A 25,336-nucleotide genomic window follows, 5' to 3' on the forward strand; every position below is an offset into this window, starting at 1 on the left:
TTCTGAGAGCTCTTTTGTGTGAGGCATCATTCACATCAGGCAATGCTTCTTGTGAAAAGCAAACCCAGAACTGGTGTGTGTTTTTTATGGGGCAGGGCAGCTGTAACCAACACCTCCAATCTCATCTCATTGATTGGACTACAGTTGGCTGACACCTCACTCTAATTAGCTCTTGGAGATGTCATTAGTCTAGGGGTTCACATACTTTTTCCACCTGCACTGTGAATGTTTACATAATATGTTCAATAAAAACATAGTAATAATTAATTCTTTGTGTGTTATTAGTTTAAGCAGACTGTGATTGTCTATTGTTGTGACTTAGATGAAGATCGGATCACATTTTATGACCAATTTGTGCAGAAATCCATATCATTCCAAAGGGTTCACATACTTTTTCTTGCAACTGTATGTGGCTTTCCAGATGGTGTTTTGTTTCTGAAATATGCAAAAACAACTTATCAAAGATGCCCTATGTAAGCCCAATTCATAGCTCTAATTGCTCTGCTATATTTATTTCAAGCTGGCAGCTCAGGAGGTGTGTCCTTTCTGCTGCAGCTCTCTTCCTATCACAGCTTTCTACTGCAGCTCTCTTGCTGTACATTTCACATCTTCTAACAATAGGATGGAACTGAGCAAGTGTGTCCATTAGTGAAGTGGACAGAGATATAATGAAAAGAACAAACAACAGGTGGCACTATAAAAATACATTTTATAAAAAAAAATGTTTAATTACATGCAATTACATATGTATTCAGATCCAGGTGCTGCTTTGAAAAATATAAAATATTTAACTAGGCAGGATCCTGCTCTGCCTCCTAGGCTACCACATTCAGTGCAGGAGTCAGCGCTGTAGGGTATAGCACAGATTAAGAAAAAAATTGTATATTCCAACATCCTGTGTGATAATAATTTTTCTTTTTTAATTGGAAGTATGCTCTAATGTTATAAAATATACTTCCAAAGGATCTGATAATAGCTGAAAGTGTGGATAGCTTTAAGAAGGGGTTACTTTATTTATCTTCCTCTTAAACCGTTAGTGACCACCCATACGCCTTTTTACGGCCGTCACTAAGGCAGTGGCGTAGCGTGAGTTGCCAGTACTCGGGGCAAGCCATGTATTGCGCCCCCCCACCTGTGGACATGCCCCTTTTTACAGATAATGTAGCAGTCCTATGTAACACCACATATAATACAGTGATAATTCTTTGAGTACAGATAATGTAGTAGATGAGTGTGAGGCCCCAGAATTAAGAACACGCACAGTGTGACCTGAAGTCTGGGGCCATGATGCGGCAGGGTGGGTCATATTCCCAATCCACCCCCCAACCCTACCGTGAAACAAATATGTGTTTGGACATTACATACATCATTACAAAATATACAGTATAATACAGCACCACATACCTCATCCATCCAGTGACATCTCCTGTGAAGTAGACTTTCCTCAACGTCTTCATTCGGAGATAAAACCGCCAGGACACTTTCTTTCAGCTGCGTCTCATCTCTGCAGAGTTGTATTATTATTAGTTATTATTATTAGTTATTATTATTATTATATATAATGGCCCCCTCTGTATAATGTATAATGGCCCCGCTGTAATATTAGGATGTATAATAGGCCATTATATATCCTAATAATACTGAGGGGGCCATTATATATTATAATAATACTAGGGGGGGGGGGGCGTAATTATATGTAATAATTATACAAAAGGGCCATTATATACAGTACAGACCAAAAGTTTGGACACACCTTCTCATTCAAAGAGTTTTCTTTATTTTCATGACTATGAAAATTGTAGATTCACACTGAAGGCATCAAAACTATGAATTAACACATGTGGAATTATATACATAACAAAAAAGTGTGAAACAACTGAAAATATGTCATATTCTAGGTTCTTCAAAGTAGCCACCTTTTGCTTTGATTACTGCTTTGCACACTCTTGGCATTCTCTTGATGAGCATGCTGCGGTTTGCTCTCCGGTAGGAGAACAGAGCATTTTGGAGCATTCCGTTCTGTTCAGTTACATTTTAAATGGGGACAAAACTGAAGCGTTTTTTTTTCTGGTATTGAGACCCTATGACGGATCTCAATACCGGAAAATAATAACGCCAGTGTAAAAGTATCCTAAATTGTTGAAATTTATAAACTTTTGTAGGTCTTTTTTTTTCCAGCCTACTAGCTATGTAACTAGGCATACTGGGCTAGATCAAGGCTAGAGCTGCAATCCTGATCTTGTTTTAAAGGCAAGTGTCCTGCATCTCTCTCTTTAAGCCTATGTAGAGGAGGAGATGAGTAGGGGAGAGTCAGCAGAGAACATTCTGACAATTTGCAGGGAAAGAGGAGGATTTCTAATACCCCTTCTGTCCATATATAGCAGGAGTGGGGAACCTTTTTGCTGCTAAGGGCCATTTGGATATTTGTAACATCATTTACAGGCCATACAAAATTCTCAACTTAAAAATATGACTGTTGTATTTGGTCAAACATATAATTGACTTAGGGGTAAGTTTCAGAAATTGGGCTTCAATAAAAAAAAATCTAGAGCGCTGTATTTTTGCAGCACAAAATGGCACCTGCACTATATATATTACATATAGTATAGGTGGCATTGTGACCACACATAGCAGTCTCATTTTTAAGTTTAGAATGTTACATATTTAGTTCTTTATTTGGCATTAATGGCAGGAAGCTCATCCCAGGGCGGTCCAGAGAGGGGTTCACCCAGCTTTCACTCTCCCTGCCACTGTTCCTGCTTCTTTCTTTGCAACTGTCCCTGCCTTTGTCCCTTTCTCAGCCTCAGATCTGCCCCCCACCTCCATCAGCCTCAAATCAGCCTCCTATCAGACCCCCCAGCCTCAGATCAGACTCCCATCACATTTTCTAATTTCCCAGAGAACCTTTCAAGGCCCTATTACAGGGGCAGATTATTGTTAAGATGAGCACTAACGAGCGTTCGTATAAAGGCTAGTTAGCGACCATCTGGCAGTATAATACTGCCTCCAATTACCCAAAGAATGAGCAAGCGCAAGCGCTCGTTTTTGGGGTAATCGGGATTAGATAACATGTTCAAAAATCTTGGTTTGCCAGCGGCAGATCGCGCAGTGTAATAGGCGCGCTGCTGCTGGCAAACAATGAGACGGTATAGGGACAAGTGATGCATTAGCGATCACTCTTCCATATACTGAGGAGGAGATCGCTGCATGTAATAGCAGCGGTCTCCTCCTAGTGAGCAGGCGATTGACGGGAGGGAATGCTGCCCTGGATGTCTTTTATTACAATTCTATCAAATTACTCTTCTCTACCTATTTAGGCCATTTATTGACTCCACAATACAGACATTTACTACTATGTGGATTGTGGCACCGAAGAAATTGCAGCAAGGACTACGCAGACAAACATCAATGAAATTTATACATTTTACAATATCGCTGTTCTGTTTGTACCTGATCTCACGCGTAGAATTGACTGACCATTTCTCTAGAAATGCCCATTACATGCTACAGTCATGGCAATAACCTTTCTATGTCTCAAACATCTCTGACCTATGGAACAGATTTTTGACAGCCAGAAATGACATCTTCATTGACTCACTTTCATCATAAACTAGTTGGGGTGTGTCCCCGCACAGTCGGACAATATCCAATCAGTGCTGCCTGTGCAGGGGCACACCCCCAACTGGTAACATCCAGCTAGACCTTCATTGCATAAAAACACAAATATGGTTAAAACAGAATGCAAACATCCTGCTCATGGGTCGCAATCCTCTCTGCAAACAGAACTTCTGTCACTCCCCAAACAGCAATTTTCAGTATTGGACTCAATATAATTTCTAATGTACGCAGAGTCCATATATACCCCTCTTACCTCTGGCTGTGCTTTAAATTCTTTAAAAATAGTACTTTTGTGATATGTAAATTTCTTCACTATCAGCAAGTTGGGCAGACTTGCTGGTAGCCGCCGTATCCTCAGGTCTAAAAAAACGCCACTCCTCCACTTGATTGACAGGGCCAGCGAGCGCACTCCTCCTTCCGCTGGCGCTCTAAGAGAAGGACGCTCGCTTGGCTGCTCCCTCCTCAGTGCGCCTGCGCCGATGATGTCAGCTCTACGCCCAGAAGAGAAGACTCAGGCACCGCCAGAGGTAAGAGGGGTATATTTGGACTCTGCGTACATTAGCAATTATATTAAGTCCAATAATGAAAATTGCTATTTGGGGGCTTGACAGAAGTCATTTAATAACCATAAACCAAGTGAGGACTGGTAGTGCAACAGGTGAACCTAAACACCCCAGCACAGCAGTCTTAGTTTACATTTATAAGTGCATCTACATTGTAGTAATGGTCATCAGTGCTGTTAGGGTCAGCACCGGCTTTATTCCCCTGGTCAACGTTCCCTACTATAGATGTATGGAACACCACACGTTGCTGTAGATAGCCACACTGCAGCCCCTCACTGTTTGCCAGCTGGAGCTGTGGATTTTAGATCATGATCCTCCAACAGTCACAAGAAAAAGGAGACATAATGCGACAGAGCCTTGTGCAGAATCATTGCATAACTTCTAACAGGAATAATACAGGAATGGCACAAAGTATGGGGTCAGTTATCAAACTGGTGTAAAGTAAAACTGGCTTATTTGCCCATAGCAACCAATCAGATTCTAACTTTCATTTTTCACAGCTCCTTAGCTCCTTTGGAAAATGAAAGGCGGAATCTGATTCATTGCAACTAAGCCAGTTCTACTTTAGACCAGTTTGATAAATTAAATAGAGTTTTAAAAATACATGCTCCAGAATTATTAATACAAAGGAAATGCACATAGTTACTACAACAGACATGTCAGGAAAGGTGACAGGTCATCTTTAATTTACTAGATTAGATTTAAGGATATGTGATTATGGATTAGGGTTAGAGTTTATAAAGGGATGGGAAATTTTATATTTATTCTAGCAGAATGACCAGACTTCATGTAGGTATAGTTCATCTATTTCAATTAAAGGGAGTCTGTCACCAGCATTTCACTTTTTTAACCCTTCCCACAGCTCCCTAGCATGCTTACAGTTAATCAAAACGTTACCTCTGGCATCTTTCCTGCTGTTATAAATCCATCAAAAACGATCTTTATAAGATATGCAAATGAGGGCGCGCAAGTGCCCAGGGGCGGCGTTACTCTCTTAGGTGCCCTGCTTGCCCAGCCTTTTCATTGCGTCCCCCCGCCCCTTCCTACCCTCCGCCCGCCCATCCTTTCCCTCTGACCGCCTTTCTCATAGCTTGTTATTCCGCCGATATCCCGCGCCTGCGCACTCATTCCTTTGGCCGGCGCATGCGCACTGCGATGCCCATTCCTTGTACAGCATCACAGTAACTATTGCGCATGCGCCGGCTAACCACGCGAAAACTCAACAAACGAGGCGCAGTGCGCATGCGCAGGCCGAAGGAATGAGTGCGCAGGCGCGGGATATCGGCGGAATAACAAGCTATGAGAAAGGCGGTCAGAGGGAAAGGATGGGTGGGCGGAGGGTAGGAAGGGGCGGGGGGACGCAATGAAAAGGCTGGGCAAGCAGGGCACCTAAGAGAGTAACGCCGCCCCTGGGCACTTGCGCGCCCTCATTTGCATATCTTATAAAGATCGTTTTTGATGGATTTATAACAGCAGGAAAGATGCCAGAGGTAACGTTTTGATTAACTGTAAGCATGCTAGGGAGCTGTGGGAAGGGTTAAAAAAGTGAAATGCTGGTGACAGACTCCCTTTAATGTTTGTGTGTGTGGTTAAAAGATATCCACAGTGTTTCCCATAATAGTGACCTTCACAGCGCCCTGTCCCTTAACTGTGACCTCCACAGCACCCTGCTCCTTAATAGTGACCTCCAGAGCATGCTACCCTATTAATAGTGACCTCCACAGTTCCCCACCTTGCTTAACAGTGACCTCCACAGTGCGCTTCCTCCTTACAGTGACATAAAGAGTGTCCTGTCCCCTTAACAGTGACCTCCACAGCTCTGCACCCCCTTAACAGTGACCTTCCCCCTTAACAGTAACCTCCATAGCATCCTGCCTCCTTAACAGTGACCTCCACAGTGCTCCAACCCTTAACAGTGACCTCCACAGCACCTCACCTCCTTAACAGTGGCCTCCATGGCAGCTCGCCCTCTTAACACCCCCTTCCCCTTACCAGTGACCTCTACAGTGCTGACCCCTTAACAGTGACCTCCACTGTGCTCTGCCCCCCTTACAGTGACTTAAAGAGAGCCCCACCCCCTTAACAATGACTTCCACAGCTCGTCACCCCCTTAACAGTGACCTCTACAGCATCCTGACCCCTTAACAGTGATCTCCTCAACACTCGGCCCCCTTACAGGAAATCTGAAGTGGCAATTCAACACCAAATCTTGCAGATATTGTGCAGATTTGCTTGTGGATTTCACATGTAGAAAAGTGGTGAAAGAAAAAAAAGTAACAAAAAATTGTATTCCTTCAAGTAACAAGTATAGGCTAAAATTTAACCCCCCTATAACTTACAGCTACTGTAAAGGGATAAAGATAAAATTTGCAAAAATACAAAACAAACAGCAGGTGGCAAAAGAGAGTAAAACAAATTCCCAAAAATTCTTTAAATATATAAATGCTAAAAAACCAAGGTCTGAGCAGGTAGGTCTTTAATAATAATAGTAAAGAGGGGTTAGTCACTGAAGATAAGGAAAAGGCAGAGTTACTAAATGTTTTTTGTAGATCTGTATATACAAAAGAAGAGAAAGGAGCTGATATCTGTGGTGCTGGGGCTGTTAGTATATCCAGTAATATACTCAATTGGCTAACTGTAGATATGGTCCAAGCTAAGTTAAATAAGGCAAATGTGAACAAGGCTCCGGGTCCAGGTGGATTACACCCTTAAAGAGCTCAGTTCAGTCATTGATGTGCCCCTGTTTATAATTTTTTAAAGATTCTCTAGGTACTGGTACAGTGCCAAGTAATTGACGCCAGGCAAATGTTGTGCCCATATTCAAAAAAAGGATCTAGGTCCTCCACAGATAATTATAGACCTATAGGCTTGGAAAGTATAGTCTGTAATTTGATTGAAAACTGGCTGAAGAGTCCAGAGAGTTGTGGTCAATGATTCGGAATTGGTGTTGGGTGCGAATATTCGAATCGCGAATATTAATTGTGAATATCGGCACTTCGAGAATTCGCGAATATTTTGAATATAGTGATATATTCGTATTTTCAAATATTCTAGGATTTTTTTTCATCTGAACCCATGATCCCTCCCTGCTTCTGGCTTGTGGGCCAATGAGAAGGCTGCAATGTCTTTGTCTGAGCTTCGCACCATCCCTAGCAACCAATAGGAAAGTTGCCTACCCCTTACTATATAAGAAGCTCCCCAGCAGCCATTTTTCTGCAGTTTTTTAAAGTTCTGAGAGAGAGAGAGCAGTGTCATTGCTGTGCTCTGTGCGTTCCACATTACATTAGATAGTTAGTTAGTTAGTTAGCTTATATATATAATACAGATAGTTAGTGGGGGATAGTCAGTGTAGGTTATATCCTGATATAGTGTAGATCTTGCAGTGCAGTGTGTTAGGTAGTGTGATAGGTTCTGCTGTCCATACATACATGCTACAGGTCATAACAATACTTAGTGCACCAATCAGTAATATGTAGTCAGACCTGCTGAAATGGGAATTTTCACGTATTGCTCCAAAATATTTGCATCATTGGTGCCGATTAGCGCAATTGCGAATATATTGGAGCACTCTATCTGCATATAAAGCCATTTTTAATGTTCTGCTGTGCCAACCATTTTCTCCAGTCTCAGGAAACTTCTAGCAGCTTGGAAAATGTAGCAAAAGTGACCCACGCCTGTATTGCGCGTGCATTATGCAAATATTACATTGCCAATTTTCACAATCAGGCAAATAATCGCAAATTCTTGAATTCGTGAATATATGACGAATATTCTACAAAATATTTGCAAAATATTGCGAATACTGCCGCTCATCACTATTCAGAATGGTCCCGGGTTATAACTGGTGTACCCCAAGGTTCAGTGCTGCCTCCTCTATTATTTAATTTGTTTATTAATGATATTGAGGACGAGGTTAATAGCACCATTTCTATTTTTGCAGATGACACTAAGCTGTGTAGTACTGTGCAGTCTATGGAAGATGTCCATATACTACAAGCTGACTTGAACACTCTGAGTGATTGGGCATCAACTTGGCAAATTAGGTTCAATGTGGATAAATGTAAAGTTTTGCATCTTGGTAGTAATAATCTACATGCATCATATGTCCTAGGGGATGTAACACTGGGAGAGTCACTTATAGAGAAAGATTTGGGTGTCCTTGTAGATGGTTGATTAAATAACAGCATACAATGTCAATCAGCTGCTTCTAAGGCCACCAGGATATTGTCATGCATTAAACGAGGTCTGGACTCGCGGGGCAGGGATGTGATATTACCAGTTTACAAAGCGTTGATGCGGCCTCATCTGGAATATGCAGTTCAGTTCTGGGCACCAGTCCATAGAAAGGGCGCACTACAGCTGGAAATAGTATAGACCAGAGTGACTAAACTGATAAGGGACATGGAGGGTCTTAGTTATGAAGAAAGATTAAAATAATTACATGTATTTAGTCTTGAGAAGATACGTCTAATGGTGGACATGATTAACCTATACAAATATATAAATGAAACATACAAAAAATACGGTGAAAAACTGTTCTATGTCAAATGCCCTCAAAAGACAAGGGGGGCACTGCATCCGACTGGAGATTAAAAAGTTCAGTCTCCAGAAGCGTCAAAGCTTCTTTACTGTAAGAACTGTGAATCTGTGGAATAGACTTCCTCAGGACATGGTCACAGCAGGAACAGTGGACAGTTTTAAAACGGGTTTAGATGAATTCTTGAAAGTAAATGACACCCACCTATCCCTTGGTTGAACTTCATGGTCTTTCTTCAACCGCATTAACTATGTAACTATGTAACCCCAGAATGCTCACTTTCACTGGCATTTTTGTTGTTGGGGAAACACACGCATCGGGAGGGGAACACATAATATATTTTTGTTATAGGGTAATTATAGAATTCCGAGAGGTAGGGTCTCCTGCCTCTAGGCAGAGGTAGCAGAGGGATACCGCAGGGAAATGAGGTGATCCCGGCAGCGAGTATCGACTGACGTTCACCGACTCAACTACTTTAACTAACCGTAAGATGGACTGGGCATTTTGCCACTTGGTCCCTTCAACATAAACCCTGCATCTGTTGCTATTTAAATATTAACCCAAATTATATTAACACAGAATTGCTCTGCCAAACTATGTCTTGTTTAAAAAATAAAAAAATTAAAGGTTCTTATTGCATAAGGCAGGGATGCGCAACCTGCGACCCTCTAGCTGTTGCAAAACTACAACTCCCAACATGCCCTGAAATCTGTAGGCTGTCTGGGCATGCTCAGAGTTGTAGTTTTGCAACAACTGGAGAGCCACAGGTTGGGCATCCCTGGCATAAGGAAATAAACTTTATATTTTAAAGGGTTTTCTTTATTCAGTGATTTGGTAGCTATATACCCTAAGGCCGAATGCACAATTTTTTTTGGAAAACCCCTTTAAAGACGAATGCACACGGCCGTGTTTCACGGCCGTGAGCGGTCTGTGGTAACCCGGCCTGGATTCCTGCTGAGAGCAGGAGTGTACAGCGTCATTGGTTGCTATGACGCCATGCGCTTTATGCCGCCGCTGCACTACAGTAATACACTCATATAGATCATACGAGTGTATTACTGTAGTGCAGCGGCGGCATGAAGCGCACGGCGTCATAGCAACCAATGACGCCGTGCGCTCCTGCTGTCAGCAGGAATCCAGGCCGGGTTACCATGGACCGCTCACGGCCGTGTGCATTCGGCTTTGAAGGGGTTTTCAATTTTTTTTACTAGTGATGACCCCTCCTCAGGATAGGTCATCAGTATCTCATTGGTGAGGATCCGACACCCAGGATTCCTACCGATTAGCTTTTTGAGAAGGCACCGGTGATCCTGTGAGCGCCGCTGCCTTCTCCATGCTTACCAAGCACAGCGTCGTACATAGTATAGTGGCTGTGCTTGGTATCATGCTCAGCCCCTTAGAAGTGAATGGGGCTGAGGGCAATACCAAGCACAGTCGCTATGCAATGTACGGTGCTGTGCTTGGTAAGCACTGAGAAGCCTGCGGTGCTCCCATGAGCTCCTGATCGGCGGGTGTCCCGGGTGTCGAACCCCCACCGATCAGATACTGATGACCTATCCTGAGGATGGGTCATCACTAGTAAAATCCTGGAAAACCCCTTTATCTATCGGTCACAGTGATGATGATAATAATAATAATAAATACCACTACTACTACTACTACTACTACTTCTACTACTAATAATAAAATATATCATAATCTGTACAAATCTGTGCATGTGGTTAATAAAATAAAAATAAGAAGGAAAAGGAGAGTAGTAGAAGAAGCCCATGGGTCCCTGTATGCTCCACTCAAAGCACTATAAGGTAGTTAATTAGGAGGGTTACCCCTCAACTCATGTTCCAGATACCAAGTAGTTTGAGAGTATGTTTTCAGTGTGGCTATAAAGCTTTCCCATAGAATCCCTCCGAGTGTTATATTGTTTCAAGAATGGCTGCCTCCACCCACTTCATCCTAAAAAGGAAGGGCAATTTTTCTCAGAATAGTTTCCGAGAGGGAGGGTGGGGGTCTTGGGGATAATTTCCTTGCTCTTCTGGAGACCTGATAGAATGGTTTTCTGGAACCATTGGTGCATTACAATTTTTTTAGGGTCCACCCAAGCATAAACGTCCTTTAAGGTGGTCAGATGAGTTTGTGTGAATTGTTTAATACTAAAAATCACCTTTCACGACCACAAGCAATGGGCTATATCTGCTTTTGGGATCTCACATTAAAAGCTGGCACCAGTGGGTTAAATTTTGTTAGCCTAACTCATATTTAGATAAATTCCATGTTCAGGATGGTTACATTTATTGGCTTTCTTTTGCTATAGCGTGGAACACGATAATCTAGCAGCTGAAATGAGATCTTCCCAGACAGCTGCTCCTATGGACCTCTGTGGCTTATTAGTTTGTAACATTACATCATTTTACTGTAAGGCTTGGCAAAGTATTTCAAAAGGCAAATGCAAGACAGAAGGAAATCTCAGACTTCTCCCATTTTCTGTTCTCCTCACTAGGTGGCGATCAGGCTCTATTTATCCAGGTTGTGCTAACTGGCATCTGTGGGAAACCATTTCTGTTAGACAGACAGTATTATCTAATCAATTTTACATTTAGTTATGGATCAAGGTTATTCTGATATTGTTGACTTGCTCAACACAACCTAATTTAAAGTATACTTTAAAAATGGTTTATCAAGTTTGTCTATTATCTTTTACATATGTGCAAATAATGCTAAAAATTGAATAGTATCAGACACATAAAAATTAAAACTACAGCATATGCTTAATTTTATATTTTTCATAGGATGGAGGCTGCAGTTGTCCTGGAGATGTTGCCAAAGCTTTTGGTAAGTTGTGTGACAACATACTGTAAAAAAAAAAGTATTCACCTCCTCCATCCCACACACATCTTGGAGTTCTTTTATAAGGTGATCAAAAGAAAATGAAAACTGATCTCAACAAAGTTGTCTAAAGTGATACTTTTATTGAACGGGTTTTCTGGGTTGGGAAATCTTTTTTTTTTTTTTTTAAATCAGGCTAGAAAATGTTAAAAAATCAACAAGTAGCATTATTCTCCTCCACCGATCCCCCAACGCTACCGTTCCAGACCCCGCTGCTCTCTACTTCCTGTCTTGGCCTGAACAGGGCACTGGACTATCACTGGACCAGTAGCGGTGGGGGAAGCGGGTAATGCTTCTTTTTTATTTCTAATATTTTCTGACCTTTTTTTCTATTTCTTCACAGAAAACCCCTAAAAACACTAAACGAATAAATGAGTGATCTCACCTCTGTAACTGTGGCATAACAAACTAATCACTGTAAAAGCCATATGGATAAAGTGTATATGTGGGAGCCAGACAGTGACAGCTCATGGCTCCAGTGCAAGAAGTGTGCCAAGGTCCTTTTACAACCTATAGCAATAAACCTTCATTATTTTTTTTATATATACAGACAACAGGCTGCAGACTGTGTCAGAACAGGCTATAAGCAGAGCAGAGTGAACGCAAGGCAGGAGCTCCCATATCACATTGCTGTTCTGCCTGCAGCGATGCTGATGGGTTAAACACCACCAGAGGTTCCAGTCACAGAAGAAAATACACATTTGCTGTTTGGTCTAAAAAACACTTCCAGACCCAGGTTTTAGAAGAGCAGCGCTGGTACAGGCAGGAGGAGCAATGTATGCTCCAGCCTGTACAGCGCTCAGTGCGGCGAGAGGGGAATCCGTACTCTTATACAACAGTGCATGAGAGTACAGGTTCTAAAGCGCAATAGGCACCGGAACTTAAGGTTAAAAATGCTCTTAAAACAGCTGATCGGTGAGGGGGCTGGGTGTCGGACCCCTACCAATCAGATATTGATGACCTCTCCTGACGACAGGTCATTAATATTAATCGCTGGACAACCCCTTTAACTCTTACGTGTGTCTATGTAAAAAAAAAACAGCAATACTGCCACTGAGTATCAGCGGTCATTAAGGCTGTAAAGAAGTTTTCTTGGTTTGTGATATTGATGACATATTGTAAGGATAGGTCATCAATATCTGATCAGTGGCAGTCCTACTTCTGGCACTCCACCCACTGTTCTGCTCAGCCACTGGTGCTGGAACTAGTACTTGGAAATGAGCAAGAAGCACAGCTTTATTCAAACTGTAGAGGTCTTGCCAGGTTACTGCATCTCAGCTCCCATTTGAATTTTAAACAAGATTAGGAAATCTGTCCTATAAAGTTTTTATGTCATAGGACTATATGTCAAGTTAATGTCTACTGTGAAAGGAACGATTTAGTAAAAAATAATATAATTTTATCTCTCAATCATGAACCATGTTGGAATGTGACCATGAAGAAATGTTTATAAGTCACAGTATTCCCACACTAACTCTGTAAAACATCATGTGTCAAAAATAGAAGAGTGAAATAATTCTCACTGATTCTTTCTGCTCTCAGCCTGTGCTGTGATCAACAACCCGCTTTTCACTTTCCACATTCGACCCAGTCACAGATGAAGAAGTCTCCAGGCTCCTCTCTTCTTGTAGCCTTACCACATGCACTACTGACCCTATTCACTCACACCTCCCGCAGTCACCCTCCCCAGCTGTCACTACCCACCTAACCAAAATTTCCAACCTCTCTCTCTCTCTCTCTCTCTCTCACACTCTTCTGGTATCTCACCTTCCTCTTTCAAACATTTGGCCATAAACCTATTACTAAAGAAACCTTCTTCTCAACTAACTACAGTCCTGTCTCTAATCTCCCCTTCATTTATAAACTTTTGGAGAGCTTAGTCTATTCTCAACTCTTCCACTACCTCTCTGTTAACTCTTTCCTTGATCCATTATAATCTAGATTCTGCCCTCTAGACTCCACAGAAACTGTCCTCACCAAAGTGACAAATGACCTCCTGACATATAAATGCAACAGTGAGCACTCTCTGATCATTCTTTTGGATCTATCTGCAGCATAGTCTGTAGACCACCATCTTCTACTTAGCATTCTCTAATCTATTGGCCTTAAGGACACCCGTCCCTCTTGGTTTTCCTCCTAGCTCTCTGGCTGGTCTTTCAGTGTATCATTCACTGGCTCTACTTCCTCTCCTTTCCCTCTTGTTGTTGGCGCACCTTGTGGTTCAGTCTTTGTTCCTCTCCTCTTTTCTCTGTTCACAGCCCCTATCATACAGACAAGTCAATCAGTAGATTTGGTTTTCCGTACTATCTCTATGCTGATGACACCTAACTATACATTTCATCTCGTGACCTCACCCTTGCTGTACTTCTGAACACCAGTGATTATCTGTCTGCTGTCTATAACATCATGTTCTCTCTCTATCAAGAACTGAACTACTTGTGTTTTCCCCATCTACTAACCTACCTAAACCTGATATCTCCATCTCCACCATAACGCCTAGGCAGCACGCCCACTGTCTCGGTCTCATGTTTGACACTGATCTTTCCTTCACATCCTATAGTCAATGCTTGCCCGCTCATTCCGCCTGCAACTAAAACTCTCATTGGGATCCTGATCCATTCTCATATTTATTACTGTAACTCTATATAAATTGGTTTCTCCTTCAACTCTCCCCTCTCCAATCTATCCTTAATACAGCAGCCACGCTAATCTGTCTGTCTAACCTCTAAATGCTCCCTAAAACCCACATCTTTTTAGGGACATCCCCTAATCTAACTCTTCTCTTTTGAACTTGATCTTTCATCCAACTGTATACACCACAACTCCATGCACTCAGAAGCACTACAAACATGGGCTGATGACTGGCTCATCCAGCCTTATATGTACTCCCCTATTTTTGTTAAGATGGCTGAACCATTGTAGAAAACAAGCACTTTTACCTTTTGTGGAACCCCTATCTCCTCATAGATTGTAATCTCTTACTAGCGGGGCCCTCATTTCTCTCGTTCTAATTGTTGACTTATTTGTTGCTATGTAACATATGATTTTGTTTGTACATGAACTCTCTGATTGTAAAGCGCTGTGGAATATGGCGCTATATATGAGTGAATCATCCAGTCCTCAATCTCATCCTCTCTGCTCTTAATAATAATGTGTTGTCAATCGGAAACCAGTCGTACTGGCCGGACGACTGGTGCTGCTACTTCTGTTTACACAACTACCCACATTCTAAATCTCGGAGAAGAGGCATGGATCTTTCATTTGCAACTCTTCTGTTTACTAGACATTTTATTACGAGACCTATAAATGAAAAGTCAAGAGTTTAATAAACAGATTATTAAGAAAATTACACAGGTATAATAATGACATTATTGCACTATGATGCTTTTGCCATAACACTGAATGGTATCTTGCAGAAATATGCAAAGTTTTCAATTACCACAGGTATAATGCACTGAAAAGCCATATTACAAATGGTAAATAGAAACAGTTTTTTAAGGAAAAAGGGTAAGTCATCAGTGTTTGCATCAGAATGTATTCTATTAGGATACCGGCAAAGGCCTATGCACCCTAGAAACAACAATAAACAAAAAATTAAATAAAAAAATGGCTGGTATTTCATACTGAAAAATATGAGTTTCTTGCAGGATTCTGTAATGCAGAGCTTGCCAGCAAGCTGCATGAAACAACTGGGAAAGTAACTAGTCCCCCACTCTTTTCAATAACATCTCCATATTTTCTCCTTATAGTGTTGCTATTAACTGGCTTGTGTCTGTAGCCTTTTACAAGACTAGCTTGGAACAGAATGACATTTCTTCTTTTTGAGCAGAAGGACCTGCTTGCAGTATTCCCCCTGATTGGCTTATCAGGCTGTCAGCCTCTGAGCCAATCAGGGCAAGTCCTATCCCCCACTTCCTACTAGTGTCATGTGATCCTTCGTTCTTCTTCCCTCCATTTTTACTGCAATTTTCACAGCAAAATGGTGCTTTGTTCCGTTTTTATGCAATTGGTCCTAAACGAATCAAAAACTTTGGACTTATTTTGCATGCGATGTTTTTGGTGTGAAATTCGGAACAGATATGATAAGTTTACAATCGATTTGCTCAAAACGAAAATATTACACTGACCGAAGTATTCAGTCCCTTTACTCTGGATTTTGGCAGCGATTAAATGAGGCATGGACTTGCGAGGAGGGATATAGTATCACCTTACAAAGCTTTGGTGAGGCCTCATCTGAAATGTGGAGTTCAGTTCTGGGCACCAGTCCATAGGAAGGATGCTTTGGAACTGGAAAAATTACAAAGGAGAGTGACTAAACTTATAAGGGGTATGGAGGGTCTTAGTTATGAAGAAAGATTAAAAGAATTAAATTTATTTAGTCTTGAGAAGAGACGTCTAAGGGGGGGACATGATTAACCTATACAAATATATAAATGGGCAATACAAAAAAAAAGGTGAAAAGCTGTTCCATGTAAAACGCCCTCAAAATACAAGGGGGCACTGTTCAGTCTGAAGAAGTGTCAAAGCTTCTTTACTATCTATCTGTGGAATAGACTACCTCAGGACGTGGTCACAGCAGGAATGGTGGATAGTTATAAAAAGGGTTTGGATGAATTCTTAAAAGTAAATTACATTTTCTGCCATTCTTCTCTGTAGATCCTCTCAAGCTCTGTCTGGTTGGATGGGGACTATCAGTGGGCAGCCATTTTTAAGTTTCTCCAGAGATGTTTAATTCGCTTCAAGTCACAGCTCAGGCTGGGCCACTTAAAGGGGTTGTCCAAGTTATATTTATTGATGACCTATCCTCAGGATAGGTCATCAATATCAGATCGGCGGGGGTCCGACACCCGGCACCCCCTCCGATCAGCTGTTTGAAGAGAAGGCGTGCGCGGTGTCAGCGCTGCCTCCTCTTCACTGTTTACCTTCTAGCCGTTGCATCTGCAGTGGTGAGCAGGTGTAATTACACCCAAGCCGTCCCATTCATTTCAATAGGAAGGCTTGGGTGTAATTACACCTGCTCACCACTGCAGATGCAACGGCTAGAAGGTAAACAGTGAAGAGGAGGCAGCGCTGACACCGCGCACGCCTTCTCTTCAAACAGCTGATCGGAGGGGGTGCCGGGTGTCGGACCCCCGCCGATCTGATATTGATGACCTATCCTGAGGATAGGTCATCAATAAATATAACTTGGACAACCCCTTTAAGGACTTTCCCAAAGTTGTCCTTTAGCCACTCCTGTGTTCTCTTTGCTGTCTGCTTAGGGTCATTGTCTTGTTGGAAGGTAAACCCTTGGCCAAGACTGAGGTTCAGAGCACTCTGGATCAGGTTTTCATTAGTAATATCTCACAACTTTGCTCTATTTCACTTTCCTCAACCCTGACCAGTCTCCCTGTCCCAGCCGCTGAAAAACACCCCACAACATGATGCTGCCACCACCATGCTTCACTGTAGGGATAGTATTGGGAAGCTGATGAGCTGTGCCTGGTTTTCTGGTTTTCTCAGACATGATGCTTAGATTTGAGGCCAAAAAGTTCAATCTTAGTTTTATCTGATCAGAGAATCTTGTTGTTCACAGTCTGAGAGTTCTTTAGGTGCTTTTTTTTTTACAAAGTCCAGGTAGGATTTCATGTGTCTTTTACTGAAGAGAACCTTTATTCGGGCCACTCTGCCATAACGCCCAGATTGTTGTAGTGTTGTAGCTCAGCCAGAGTGACTACTAGGGTCTTGGTCATCTTTCTGGCCAAGGCCCTTCTCCCCCAGTTACTTAGTTTGGTGGGGTGGCCAGCTCTAGGAAGAGTCCTGGCTGTTACAAACATCCTCAACTTAAGAAGTATAGAGGGCACCGTACTCATGGCAACTTACAGTGCAGCAGAAGTTTTTTGGTACCTTTCTCCAGATTTGTGTCTCCACACAATCCTGTCTCTGAGCTCTACCGGCACTTCTTTCCTCCTCATGGCTTGTTTTGCTCTGATATGTATTGACATCTTTGAGATCGTAGACAGACAGGGGTGTGTCTTTCCAAATCATGTCCAGTCAACTGAATTTACTACTGGTGGATTTCAATCAAGGTGCAGATACATCTCACAGATGATCAAGAGAAATGCGAGGCCCCCAGAACTATACATATTTCAAGTGTCATAGCAAAGGGTCTTTTGTCCATGCCCAAAGAGTACTTATGTCCATGCAAAATTTTAGTCTTTCCTGTTTAATAAAATTGCAAAAATGTTTTACATTGTTTTTAAATATGTGTTTACTTTCTCATTATTGGGTATTAATAGAGGAAAACTTTTTATTTTTATTTTTATTTTATTTTTCCACAAGGCCGAAGCATAACAAAATGTGAAAGAAAGTAAAACTATATAGTAAATGTACAAATATTGACAATGCTTAGAAGTCCAAATAGCCTTGTAGATTAAAGTAATAAATTGAAGGTGCAGTGCCTATATGGATGCCCATCAGTTTTCAAACCCCCCATCCCTGTTTTGAAGAGGGACACCTTCTTCTGTAGACTAGAAATATTCATTGTGTTATTTGACATTTTTATGATCTGTTTATTTCACATTTTTTCACATGTTGGTTTGTCCAGGAGCAGGAGCAGATTTTGTGATGCTGGGAGGAATGTTTGCTGGCCATGATCAGTGTTCAGGAGAAATCACAGAGAAAAATGGAAAGAAGGTGATGCTTTTCTATGGTATGAGTTCCGATACAGCTATGAAGAAGCACGCCGGTGGTGTGGCTGAATACAGGTATTACAGATAATAAAGAAAATCTTTTAACTTTTTTTTGCAAACGTGTTATATCACAAGATTGCTCAAGTATTACTTTCTCTTCAGCCACTTTCATATGGTCAGTATTTGGTCAGTATTTTGCCTCAGTGCTTGGTCAGTATTTGTAAGCCAAAACCAGGAGGGGAGCCTATAGAGAAAAAGTATAATGAAAATATTTGTGACTCTTCTGTGTTTTGGAGCCAATCTTGGTTTTGGCTGATAAAACACAAAAAACTGATGCAAAATACTGACCAAATACTGGCCATGTGGCCTTATAGAAATTCTTACCTGCAAGACATATCTGCATCTTAGAGCTGCCCTATTGTCCTCAAGGTCTTAATATAGAAAAGTATTAGGTTGCACTCAATGTCCCTGTTAGTGGGATGCAAGGTGGAACGGACCTTTGTCCAAAGCACTTGAAATGAAATACCATTGAACTCTACAAGGTATGATGCAAATGAAGCAGCTTTAGACACTCTTCTATTAACCATAACAGACTTGGCCTATCCAGGTGTTAGATGATAGAGCATTTATTTGAATGTCCGATATGTAATACAAGACCTTTACTGCAGCAGAAATATATTGCTGGTTGCAGTTTCCCTTGATGGCAACATCTGATTAGTTGTAGCTTCTGAAGTCAGACCAAGGAATCTGGTCAACCTCAACATCAAGAGAGCTTGTTTTTATGAGACAACCCTTTAAAATGGTTGCATGAGCTTACAAAAAATGGTCTATTTTTTCAGAAATAGCACTACTTATGTCTATGGGTTGTGTATGGTAGTGCAGCTAACCCCCATTTACTTAAATAGGACTGAGCTGCTATATCAGATACGGTCCATGGACAAGAGTAATGCTGTTTGCACACTACTTACAGTCTTTCAGAAGATTCTCGGGGACCTTGACTGGCTGGACGGCACAGTTTCAAATAGCACATTAGGGATGAGGTATGAGTACATTGAGTTCTGTCTAAGCATACTTTGTCTGAGGATTCTCTAGATGACAACAAACAGTGCAGTCCAGTGTTTACCACAGCTCCCAAAGTGCAAGACATTTATGAGGTACTTGTACATTACAGTTAATTAACCCTTTTAATCAGAACACTGGAATAATATCCTTTAGGCACATTAATTCTCTGCTAACACCCCAATAAGCCCTAATAATAGATGATACCCTTATAGATCTTTTTAGAATAAAATGATCTGAGGGGGCATTAGCTGCCAGTTAATTGAAACTTATGACCCCACCCACATACATGCAGTCATTTTATTGTGCTTTAAAAGAAGGTTGAATGTGTGCCCTTCAAAAACTAGAATAAGTATAGCATGAGTAATTAACATGAGACGCCATGCCAGATATCAGACTGTATAACACATTTCTGGTTTTACTGGACAGAAAAAGCTCAAACAGAAAATGATATTGTGAATCTATATATTTGTGGATATTACACTATATTAGTATCGTACTTTATCTGCTGTCTATTAATCAACATTTTCCAATTCAATATTTTCTAAAGCAAAAAATAATCTGCTGAAAATTCATGCAGGGGTTTTGAAAGGTACCCCATGGCAAATCTTAAAATAGCCCCCTCTACTCCATGACTACCTTCAATAGTGAGTCCCATGTGTCCATTCCTCCTTATACAAATTTTTCCAATGATCAACCTTCAGCTTTCTACAGTGATCATCAACTTTACCTCATCTATTAGTGAATTTTAGCCAACTTACTGTAGCTTTTAAGCTATATAACAGCTGCTGTGCCAGTTCTGTGACCCCAGTAGTTTCAGTATATCCTTGAGGTTATATGACCTGGTTCACTATGTATAAAGGACAAAGAACACATTTAAAGAGGTATTCTGGTTATGTAAAGTTAACCCTTATCCATAGAATAGGGGAAAACTTTACATAACCAGAATACCCCTTAAAGACCATACTGTTAATTAACGATGGCCTTGTCCTTGATTTCAAACTGTGTCCATATCTGTAGTCATAGTTACGCTGCATGTAAACTTAATTGCCCCTATAACTTAGGTCTTTGGATATATGTCCTTTTAGCAACCAAACTGCTATAGAAAATACTTAAGCAGGCTTAGGTTGAGTATTAATACCTCATAGTTGCTAACCTCACTAATGCTGTGATCATGTTCACATTTTATTGTGGCTATCATTGACTTATCTCCTTTCATTAATTTCCTTGAAAGCGCAAGCTTGATTTTTCTTTTAATTTCTTTAATGAATATATCAACTGTACAAAAGAAAAAAAAACATAAATGCTATATTAGCGGAGAGCTCATAGCTTTAAGTACACAAGTCAAGAAGGAAAGACAAAAACCCATTGATTCTCTGGTGGCCCAAATCACTGCCCTGGAAACACTTCATAAACATGATAGACTACAATACTTTCACCATGATCTAACTAAAATCAGGTGTTTCCTAAGAGATGTCTTGGATATTAGAACAGCTAAGGCCATGTACATAGGTTCTATGCACATGAGGATAAAGATACTAAAGTAATTTCCAGTTTTGCACGTCAAAGACAAGATAAAACATTTGTTGAGTGCAATCAAATTACCAGATGGTAAGAGAGTCACCCACTACTCCTCATATATCCAAAGCCTTCCACTCTTTTTTCTCCTCTTTGTATAACTATCCACTTCATGACCAAAGTACCTCTAACAGTTTTGGCTCACAGGAGGAATGAATAGCCACCTTTCTAGATTCCATATATAAAAGATAAGTTACTAACTTTCTTTACGATTCAAAAATTGCAGAATGCCCTCTCTACCATCCCGTTGGGCAAGAGCCCAGAGCCTGATGGTCTCCCTATTATATACTATTAAAGGTTACCGATACTTCGCTACCTTGAATGCCACTCACTCTTTAATAGATCCTGCTTCCCTCAACAAGCTTTGGAAGCTAGCATAACTAGTCTTCCCAAGGTAAACAAAGACCAGGAGCAGTGTGGCAGTTACCACCCCATCTCACTGCTTAATTGTGATGTTAAAGGAAACCAGTCATCAACTTTGTGCTGCCCATACTAACGGCAGTATAAAGTAGAGACAGGCGAGTTGATAAGTGGTTGCCGAGAACCAACATCACAATTATTGCAGACTGGGCCTGGAAAAGAGTCACGGCCACCTGAGAAGAGTCATGGTTATTCATACATTCCTGCTCTCCCTGCCCACCTGCTGATGACTAACAGGCTTCTACCTGTCAGTCAAGTGGGTTTTGTTTGAGGGTTGGAGGGAAAACATAATGTTCATAGAGTCCTACATTCCATATAATATGCCAAAGCGAAAAAGATCCCACATGTCTGCAGTGTCCCAGGGGGTCAGTAGTGTATGCTGGGCTTTGTAGTGCAGATTGACCACTAACCTGGGATCCACTGTCGTCTTCAATTGGGGCAAATACTGGAACAGGCAGGTAGTTTAAAGAGTTCGTGACGCCAGTGTCAATTAAACGGTGACACGCCGTGTAAAGTATGGTGGAAGAATGAAGCAAGTACAGGATAGCCAACAAAAACTGGAACTTTTACTGAATATCAGTCAGGATAATACACGGACACTGGTAGTGCACAGTTCCATAAAAGACGGTTGGTTTTAGAAGAGTACAGATGGTTCTTGACATTACAGAAAGGCCGGTCTGAGCGATGAATTATACAGAGTGTTGATTACAGGAGATGCAGTACAGGCGGCTTGCACACTATTCCTGACTGGTCCTGCTACATGTGAATTTCTCTCCAAGGTCTAATGCCCTTTATCTGGCGTACCCTTGAAGCTGTCCTTATCTAGTACCTCCTCTGTTATCTTGAGTACCTCTCGCTTTATCTGATCGGCCTCTGTGGTAATCTGTGTCTTGGCTTGTGGCTCACTTATGCTGCTTCAGCTGAACGGATGGTCACTCAGGAGGGGAACCTTTTCCTTGGATCCGGAACCCGGTTACAGGGCCTTTACTACCCTCTCCTAGCCGGCAGGCTTCAGGCCTGCTCTGCTCTCACAGGCCCATAGCCTGGCCTTCTCTCAGACACAGGATCATTTCTGACCTCTGCTCCCACAGTCTGTCTCCTGCTATTACTTCCTGACTGGGCCTTATATATCCTAGGGTTCTCTAGCTCCCTCTAGTGACTCAGAGCTGGAACTACACCCTAGCCGGCCTGCAAATGCACGTTTCACAGTAACAGGAAAATACATAGCATGACATTATAAGATATTCTATACCAACCTCCCCAAAAATACAGGGGGAACGACAGTACCCAAGTGACCCTTCAGTAGTGACGGGGTATTACTCTCCCGTACACTACATACCCCGCTGCTTTAAGCTGAGTACGACCTCGTACTCCATCAGGGCCCGCCCAACTGGAATCATGACCTGAAATAGAGGAAGACACATGCATGCATACAGATATGTCATTTACACTCTTATCAGACCCAATTGGAAATGGTGAAGTGCGGTGACAAGGGGCGTCGTTCTCTTCTTCTCAGGATAATGAGTGGAACGGGGGCGCTGACCTGGCACAGCGTGATGTTTAAAGAACCAGGATAGTCCATGACAATAAATAAGTCCATAAATAAATCAACATCTCAGAGGCTTGCACATAGGAAGTCCATCTCTGGGCACATAGACGTGAATAAAAACAACCGGTTATTGAACACTGTCAGCAGCACATATATAAAATGACAATACAGGACTCTGACAATACCAGGGCCATGTTATCCTGGCAAGTCCTGCTTACCCTTTAAAATATTGCTGACATAAAAATGTCTTTTCAACCTGAAATGGGGGTAAAAAGGGAAAAATAGTGCAAAATAAGGCACAACTGGGATTGTAGCAGCAAACCGGATGTCCCAAACAAAACAAAGGCAACTGGAAGCATTGATACACAGTGGCACATTCTTTAACTAGGATGCCACCGGCCGTGGGTAACTGGCAGCGAGCTTCACCAGCTCTGCCAAATGGAGGGACAAACGGCCATTAAGGAGATGGACAAAAAGGCAGAAGTACTCACAGACGAGTATCATGTTCTTCCTCAGATGACGAGTCGACATAGGGAACCTGCAGCAGTTGTTCTGGCAAGGACGGCCACATTTGAAACCCGTCTCCCCTGACAATTTTTAGAGGGGGAGGTTTGTCTTTCACGGCCTCCATTTCAGCCTCCGTCCTCGGGAATGGAAACCACTGCACGCCTCCAGCGCAGCCAAGGTCCGCCACCCAGTACACCCGCTTGCGCAGGGCCTCTAGTTCCGCTTTAGTGCAGGTGGTCGGATCTACCGGAGGTCCAGGGGGTCCGGCCGCTGGGGTAACAATGGCAGCTGCGGTTTGGCGCCGGGCCTCAGCCCATTCCTCTGCTCTCCGGCAGCTGTCCTGTCGCTCCTTCTCCTCCTCTCGTCTCACTGCATCCGGAGGGGGATACCGCTCCTCCAGCCCCTGCAGCACGATGGGCTCCCAGAAAACGTCGGGGCTGAGGTAGGTCTGGTTCTGTAGATGGGTGGTCCGGGCCTTTTCCACATGCGCTCTCCCTGTCTCAACTGGCTCTGACCTCTCTTTCCCCGAGTCCCAGTTCTCAGCCGGCGCCTTCGGGCGAGTCACTGCGGTGGCGTAGGGGCCCCTTAGACTTTCGGCAGGGGTGTATTCTATGATCTCCCCCATAGTTAGATTGTGGAGATGCTCTGGGAGGTAGTGCCGTTTTACCGATCGCCGGTTGACATAGAAGTCCCGGCCAGTCCCCAACTCCTGGATAAACCCATAGCCTTTCTCTTTATCAAAGGACACCACGATCCCGCGGCGCCTTTCTAGCTGGGGCTTACCCGGAAAGGAGTCTCCCTGTATGGACTTAGCCATCTCCTCGAACCGCTTCTTCCGGCTGGTGTTCTTTTTCGCCACTGCGGCTCTCAACTCCTCCATAATAGCCGGCCATTCTGCGTGCCGGCGACGGATCGGTGGGGACTCAGGTCGGGTGATGCTTAGATCCATGGCCTGGGCCCAGGGGGTGGCCGTCCAGGCTAGAGGATCCCACGGCCCCAACTCCGGAAAGTCCGGTGGAGTGGCGCCCCACTCGCACGTGGTCTCAACCTCTCTCTCTGCAGCGCACGCCATCTCTTCTCTTCCTGGTTGCTGCATCGACTCTGACTCCTCCCACACACTGGGCCAGTCTATCTCCATCTGAGCCCCGCCTCCCAGGCGTAACTCTTCAAAGTAGTCAGCCGCGTCGTCACTCCTCAAGGTGGGTGGCGCTCCAGGGCAATCGTCTCCTCCTTCTTCTGGGAAGGTTTCGGCGCCAAATTTTCGCGCCTCTGCACATCCTGATGGCGCAGTAAAAAGCCTCATGGCGCCGGCGGCCATTTTAGATGTCCTGATGCTGCAATTCACTGACAGCAAGCAGGATGATGAAAAGTCCAGTAAAACACAGTCCACAAATGCGATTTTCTCTCTGGGGGTAGCGCAACACAGTATAGCGTCTTTGATTCCTCCCAGGCGCAATTGTAATCCACAGATTTCAGAAATAAAGGTTACAGTCCTTGTAATACGGTGGTGGAATATTCAAAGCACACAGTTCACACTTCTCTGCACTGTAGAAGTATGCGTATCCTGTTCGTGACGCCAAAAAGAGCGATGCAGTGTCCCAGGGGGTCAGTAGTGTATGCTGGGCTTTGTAGTGCAGATTGACCACTAACCTGGGATCCACTGTCGTCTTCAATTGGGGCAAATACTGGAACAGGCAGGTAGTTTAAAGAGTTCGTGACGCCAGTGTCAATTAAACGGTGACACGCCGTGTAAAGTATGGTGGAAGAATGAAGCAAGCACAGGATAGCCAACAAAAACTGGAACTTTTACTGAATATCAGTCAGGATAATACACGGACACTGGTAGTGCACAGTTCCATAAAAGACGGTTGGTTTTAGAAGAGTACAGATGGTTCTTGACATTACAGAAAGGCCGGTCTGAGCGATGAATTATACAGAGTGTTGATTACAG

The 25,336-nt window shown here is 42.7% G+C and overlaps 1 protein-coding gene across 2 annotated transcripts in view; it reads left to right on the forward strand.

Annotated features, from left to right (window-relative positions):
- The window catches only part of GMPR (guanosine monophosphate reductase), a 77,510-nt gene that overhangs the window by 41,068 nt on the left and 11,106 nt on the right, over positions 1-25,336 (forward strand). For both annotated transcript variants that reach the window (XR_006390088.1, XM_044295072.1), the window contains exons 7-8: positions 11,505-11,547; positions 18,188-18,347. Coding sequence is in view for 1 of the 2 variants with exons in the window: in XM_044295072.1 (XP_044151007.1) it covers positions 11,505-11,547; positions 18,188-18,347 (203 nt within the window). In the remaining variant the exon portion in view is untranslated. The remainder of the gene's footprint in view (positions 1-11,504; positions 11,548-18,187; positions 18,348-25,336) is intronic.

The sequence above is a fragment of the Bufo gargarizans genome, chromosome 5, assembly GCF_014858855.1.
Source record: "Bufo gargarizans isolate SCDJY-AF-19 chromosome 5, ASM1485885v1, whole genome shotgun sequence".
Lineage (NCBI taxonomy): Eukaryota > Metazoa > Chordata > Amphibia > Anura > Bufonidae > Bufo > Bufo gargarizans.